Raw genomic sequence first — 7,491 nt, 5'->3', positions numbered from 1 at the left:
TGGAGCACTGGGTGTGGTGCAAAAATAATGAATACTGTTATGCTGAAAATAAATGAAAAATAAATTAAAAAAAAAGAAATACCAACATATTATGAAAGGCTACACATTTTCTGGACTGTAAAATTAAAATGAAACTGATCAACAACAACAAAAATATGCATATTATCTTAAAAAAAGAAGGAGTAATTGGGGAAATATAAACAAGTTATATAGTCTAACAAATGACAAATTTTATAAATGAAATATTTAATTAGAATTAACTAGGAGAAAATTATTAATGCTCATGATGGAATTTTGATTGAATAAAACTTATTTTTTTAAATGAAATGCATATAGAAGACAGATTTAGGAATATTTTTTCTTTATTTATCCATTTTTATTGAAATGTAATTGAAATATAAAACTATGATTGGTGACTTCATAAATACATAAGTTGTGAAATGATCACTGCAATAGGTTAGTGGATACATCCATCACTTCACATAGTTACCATTTTCTTTCACTGTAAGAACATTTACTATGTAATCTGTTAACAACATTCAAGTCTACAACAGAATATAGTTAACCATAATGACCATGATGTATATTATGTTTCCTGAGCTGAAATTTTCTAGGCTTTCACCAACATCTTCGCATTTCCCCAAACCTCAACCCCAGCAAATATCAAACTACTCTCTGTTACTATGAGTTCAGATTTCTGTATTTCACATATAAGTGAGATCATACACTATTTGCCTTTCTCTGATTATTTCACTTAGGGTTAATGCCCTCATGATCAATCCATGTTTTAACGAAGAAAAGGATGCCTTCTTTTATTTCTTGAATTCCATTGTACGAATATGCCTTCATTATTAATTCATCTGTATAATGAATATCTGGATATATATCTGGATACTAAGCTGTTTCCATAACTTTTCTATTGTGAATAATGTTGCAATGAATGTAAGGTACATATATCTGAGATATTCACAAATATGCAGGAATTAAACCATGACAACCAGGACAGCTGATGGGTGAAAGAAGAAGCCAAAAAGGACTTCTAAATATCTTGAATCAAATGAAAATGGAAACATAGCCTATCAAAATTTATGGGACATTGCAAAAACAGCTCTAAGAGTTAAGTTTGTAGCAATAAATGCCCACATTAAAAAAAAAGGCCTTAAGTAAATAACCTAACTTTATGACTCAAAAAACTGGAAAAAAGAACAAACTAAGTCCAAAGCGACAAAGGAAAAGAAATTAAAAAATGTCAGAACATAGAGAAATGATATATAGACCAGAAAAGCAATAGAAAATTTCAACAAAGCTAGGAGCCAAAATTTTGAAAAACTAAGCAATACTGACAAGGGGTGGGGAAGAAGATGTAAATAAATAAAGAAGCAGCAGATGTCTGGGTGGCTCAGTTAAGAGTCTGACTCTTGGTTCTCACTCATCCTGATCATCCTGATCATCTTTATCATCCTAAGATCAAACCCCACTTCCAGCTCCATGCTCAGCATAGAGTCTGCCTCTCTCCCCCTTTCTCCCTCCTCTCTCTCTCCTTTTCAAATAATCTTCAAAAAATTCTTAAAGATTTTATAAAAAAATAAGCAGCAAAAGTTGATATTTTACAACCAATACCACAGAAGTAAAAGAATCATAGAGACAACTATGAACAATTTACTCTGAAAAAAAAAAAAAGGACAACCAAGAATACATAGATATATCCCTAGAAACGTATAACCTACCAAGAATAAATCAGGTAGAAATAGGAAATATGAACAAACTGATAATGAGTAAGGTGATTAAATCAATAATCATGTATCCCCCAGCAAAGAAAATAAAAATAGGACCAGAGAGCTTTGCAGGTGAATTCCACGAATCATTTAAAGAAGAATTAGTGAAAATAATTCTCAAAACTTTCCAGAAACATAGAGTGGGGAACACATTCTCAAAATCATTTTACAAGACAAGCATTACCCTGATAACCAAAGCCAGAAAATATCTATACAAAAAGTAATGAACTATAGACCAATATCCCTGATGAACATAGACATGATATTTTTCAAAAAGTATTAGCAAACTGAATTAAACAGCACATTGATTATATGTCAATATAAACTATAGTTTATAGTAGTTTATAGTTTATAAACTATAGTTTATAGTTTATAGATTATATGTCACAATCAACTGGTGCTTATCCCTGGGACATAAGGATGGTTCAACACAGGGCAATCAGAAAATGTAATACACCCCATTAATAGAAGGAAATATAACAATCATATGATCATCTCAATACATGCAGAAAAGCTCTTGATGAAAACAACATCCTTTCATGAGTTTAAAAAAATCTTCAACAAACGGAGTATACGAGGAACATACTTCAACATAAAAGAAGACCATATACGACAAACCCAAAATAAAATTGTACTCAAATGGTTAATGGTTAGAAAATTTTACCCTGAGATCAGTAACAAGACAAAGTGTCCACTCTCACTTTTCCTATCCAATGTAATATGCAGGTCCTAGCTAGAGCAATCAGGGTAGATAAAGAAATATAAGGTATCCAAATCAGAAATAAGGAAGGACAGAGAGAGAGAGAGAGAGAGAGAGAGAAAGAAAGAGACAAAGGAAGGAAAGAAGGAAGGAAGGAAAGGAAAGGAAAAGAAAGGAAAGGAAGAAAGAAAGAAAGGAAGGAAGAGGTAAAAGTGTTTTTATTTACAGATGATAGGAACTAAATATTAAAATCCTGCAGATTCAATCCTTAAGAACACACTCACCATAATAAGCTCAGCATACCATGAGCAAGCACCCCAAATGTGAGAACATGCCCAGGATTAGCAGAGAATTTCCAGCAGGCCCACAGCTGACAGCACACTCATGAAAAGACTGGCAGAGACAAGAAGACTTTTCCATCATAGACTCCCATGCGATTTATATATATATATATAAATCTTATTTATTATTTATATTATATATAATATAATCATATTTATATTTATATATATAATTATATATTTATATATATATAAAATAAGCCATGCCAAAATGAAACTATATATATATGTCATATATATAAACTATATATATGTCAAAAATAAGAAGCAGTAGATTATTCTTAATATTCTCAGTTCTATTTACATTGATTATTGAATCAGTCAGCTATTGCTCATAATAAGCCATGCCAAAATGAAACTATATATATATATACTATATATATACTATATATAAACTATATATAGTTTATATATATAAAACTATATATTTTATGAAATAAACTGTAGTTTATTTCATAAAATTATGACAGTTCATCACCCTATGAGGAAAATATGAATCCCTGAATTATTTCTGGTTCAAGGTAGGAACCAACTTTGGAAATTAAGAAAACAACAGGAAAAATTGTTGGCTATCAGACGGAGCAGAAAGTTTAATGAAACAATTGAACTTAAGAAAAATTGAAACTCTAGGATATAAACAGAGGGATTGAATTCTTCTATCATATATACTATATATAAACTATATATATATATATATAGTTTCATTTTATAGTTTCATATATATATATATACACATATATATATAGTTTCATTTTATAGTGTCATATATATATATATCATTTCTTTTTGGCATATATACATATATATAGTTTCATTTTATAGTTTCATATATATATACACATATATATAGTTTCATTTTATAGTTTCATATATATATATCGTTTCATTTTGGCATATATACATATATATAGTTTCATTTTATAGTTTCATATATATATAGTTTCATTTTGGCATGGCTTATTATAAGCAATAGCTGACTGATTCAATAACCAATGTAAATAGAACTGAGAATACTAAGAATAATCTACTGCTTCTTATTTTTGACATTTGTTCTGATATTTGATAAGAGTATGCATAATAGCCTGGTTATTCATATTTATTTCAGATAACTGTACTAAAAAGTGATTACCATTGAGATTTTGTTCTAGGTAACTGGTGGAATTTGGAAAGACCTTTGCGTCTTTGCAGGAATAACTCATGGGACCTTCAGTCACAAGTTTTCATTCCTAGACATCTCTGAGCAGAAATTCCAGCTCTTTTCTGAATCATCTTAGATCATAGGATTGAAAAGAGTTTATAACATAACAAAGAAATTAATGACAGAGTAAATAAATTTATTGTTCACTCATAATGTAACATTTATGACATTTCTAAAAGGAAAGAATTTAGGTTTAGGCAATAGAGGGAGTAATATTTATAGGTAGCACTGGAAATATTCAAATGGAAAAGTAAATCATACAATTAAATAATATAAAATATGCCACCAAATTCTTCATTCCAGTTAAAAAAAAAACACCTCTAAACATGGACATCAAATATTCCACACTTGAGTAGATGAGTAGATGAACATCACTGAAGACAGGTTTACTGCAATAAAATATGGTGTGATAGAAAATTTTACTGCATCATATTTCAGGACTTCTCTGATACCAAGCCTACATTTAGTCACTTCATTTATGCAAATTTGTCTTTCTGTAGATTACACTTGAAGGGTTTTTGTTTTGTTCTGTTTAAGATTTTATATATTTGACAGAGAGAGAGAAAGAGAGAGAGAGAGAGAGACAGAGCGTGCATGCACAAGATGGGGTGTAGCAGGCAGAAGGAGAGGGAGAAACAGATTCCTCACAGAGCAGGGGGAGCCTGATGTGGAACTCAATCCCAGGACCCAGGAATCATGACTGAGTCACCCAGGTGCCCCTTGAAGGGTGTTTTGCATAAGCAATTTTTGCCTTACTATTTTGTGCCTGAGATACTGTGTCTGCTGAGCTGATAAGAGAACAAGATCCTCTTGAGAATCACGAAGCCCATGACTAGCTACAAAAAAAACTAGTAGGTTAAAGTCTATATTATAAGGAAGAACATTTAAGATAAAAAAGTAGAAAGGAATGGCAGACACAGGGTAAAAAACTTTGATCTCAGAATTTCCTCTACAATAATAATATAAAAATGGCTTCAGTTGCCAAATGTAGTTTATTTCATAAAATTATGACAGTTCATCACCCTATGAGGAAAATATGAATCCCTGAATTATTTCTGGTTCAAGGTAGGAACCAACTTTGGAAATTAAGAAAACAACAGGAAAAATTGTTGGCTATCAGACGGAGCAGAAAGTTTAATGAAACAATTGAACTTAAGAAAAATTGAAACTCTAGGATATAAACAGAGGGATTGAATTCTATCATGATCTGATAAAAGAATCACAATTTCTGGCTGTTAAGCATTAAGGCTGCAATCACAGGTATTTCTTTTAAAATGGCCCTTTAGAGATTAAAACCACATTGAGATACCACCTTACACCAGTTAGAATGGCCAAAATTAACAAAGGCTGCAATCACAGGTATTTCTTTTAAAATGGCCCTTTAGAGATTAAAACCACATTGAGATACCACCTTACACCAGTTAGAATGGCCAAAATTAACAAAACAGGAAACAACATGTGTTGGAGAGGATGTGGAGGAAGGGGAACCCTCTTCCACTGTTGGTGGGAATGCAAGCTGGTGCAGCCTCTTTGGAGAACAGTGTGGAGATTCCTAAAGAAATTAAAAATAGAGCTTCCCTATGACCCTGCCATTGCACTCCTGGGTATTTACCCCAAAGATACAGATGTCGTGAAAAGAAGGGCCATCTGTACCCCAATGTTTATAGCAGCAATGGCCACGGTCGCCAAACTATGGAAAGAACCAAGATGCCCTTCAATGGATAAATGGATAAGGAAGATGTGGTCCATATACACTATGGAGTATTATGCCTCTATCAGAAAGGACGAATACCCAACTTTTGTAGCAACATGGACGGGACTGGAAGAGATTATGCTGAGTGAAATAAGTCAAGCAGAGAGAGTCAATTATCATATGGTTTCACTTATTTGTGGAGCATAACAAATAGCATGGAGGACAAGGGGTGTTATAGAGGAGAAGGGAGTTGGGGGAATTTGGAAGGGGAGGTGAACCATGAGAGACTATGGACTCTGAAAAACAATCTGAGGGGTTTGAAGTGGCAGTGGGGAGGGAGGTTGGGGTACCAGGTGGTGGATATTATAGAGGGCATGGGTTGCATGGAGCACTGGGTGTGGTGAAAAAATAATGAATACTGTCTTTCTGAAAATAAATAAATTGAAAAAAAATGGCCCTTTAATGACTTCACCCTGAAAAGACATTTAGAGCCTCATTTATGTCTTTGTTTCTTAAGCTGTAGATGAAGGGTTTCAGCATGGGAATGACCACTATGTACATCACTGAGGCTACTGCACTTGAATGGAAGCTCTGGGTATCAGCAGAGCTAAGGTACACTCCTAGGCTCCAACAACAAAATAAAGAAACAACTGAGAAGTAAGTTGCACACGTGGAAAAGGCTTTGTACTTCCACTTAGTTGATGAGGTCTGATATATGGAGGAAAGTATCTTAAAGTAAGAGTAAAGAATCCCAGAAAGAGGACCACCACCCAACAGGAGAGCTGCAAAATACATTACCAAGTTATTCAGAAAGGTATCATAACAGGCAAGTTGGATCATCTGATTGAGTTCAGAGAAAAAATGGGGAATTTCCAAGACTGTACAGAAGGACAGCCGCAACACCACTAAGCTTTCTAACAAGGAATGAAGGATGCTTATGGTCCAGGACACCAGAATCAGTAGTCCACAGAGCTGGGGGTTCATGAGGACCATGTAGTGCAGGGGGTGACAGATGGCCATGAAACAGTCATAGGCCATCACAGTCAGGAGGAAGTTGTCCAAACCTACAAAAAGTATGAAAAAGTTCTGCATGAGGCAGCCTTCATAAGTTATGACTTGGATCTGAGTCTCAATGTTCCACAGCATCTTGATAATGGAGGTGAAGGTGAAACAGATGTCTACAAAAGACAAGCTGGTGAGGAAGAAGTACATGGGGAGGTGGGAGTCAGAGCTGATGGCCAGGATGATAAGCTGGTTCCCAAGTATGGTGATCAGGTACATGGACAGGAAAAGCACGAAGAGGAAAGGCTGCAAATCTTGTTCCTCTGAAAGTCCCAGAAGAAGAAATTCTGAAATCCGTGGATCATTCTCTAGTTCCATGTCATTGATGTGACTAGCAAAATAAGAGACAAAGAACATGACACAATAATGCACTATTAACCTGGCAGGCGCATTACTGTTTATATTCTGCATTCAATAAATTAATATTTATATTTATGTATGGAAAATGATAAAAACACTAAAAATTAGTAACAGAAGGAAACTATCTCAACATGAAGCCATTTATGAAAACCTACAACAAACATGAGACTCGATGAGAATACAGTGAACATTTTTCCTCTTTGATCAGGAACAAGACAAGGATACTCAATTTCACAAGTTCAAATCAACATAATACTGAAAGTTCTACTCAGAGTAATTAAGGAAAAAGAAATAAAAGGCATCCAAAATGGAAAGGAAGAAATAAACTTAAGTGTGCAGACAGTATGATCTTGTATGTAGAG

The 7,491-nt window shown here is 33.7% G+C and overlaps 1 protein-coding gene across 1 annotated transcript; it reads right to left on the bottom strand.

Annotated features, from left to right (window-relative positions):
* Window positions 1–6,175: 6,175 nt before the first annotated feature.
* On the bottom strand, window positions 6,176–7,126 carry LOC122910226 (olfactory receptor-like protein OLF4). The gene has a single exon (XM_044254884.1). The coding sequence runs from the start codon at window positions 7,124–7,126 to the stop codon at window positions 6,176–6,178; it is 951 nt and encodes a 316-aa protein (XP_044110819.1).
* Window positions 7,127–7,491: the final 365 nt, after the last annotated feature.

The sequence above is a fragment of the Neovison vison genome, chromosome 6 (genome assembly GCF_020171115.1).
Source record: "Neovison vison isolate M4711 chromosome 6, ASM_NN_V1, whole genome shotgun sequence".
Taxonomy (NCBI): domain Eukaryota; kingdom Metazoa; phylum Chordata; class Mammalia; order Carnivora; family Mustelidae; genus Neogale; species Neogale vison.
Note: the sequence above shows the minus strand (reverse complement) of the source record. Positions and strands in the feature narration are given on the sequence as shown.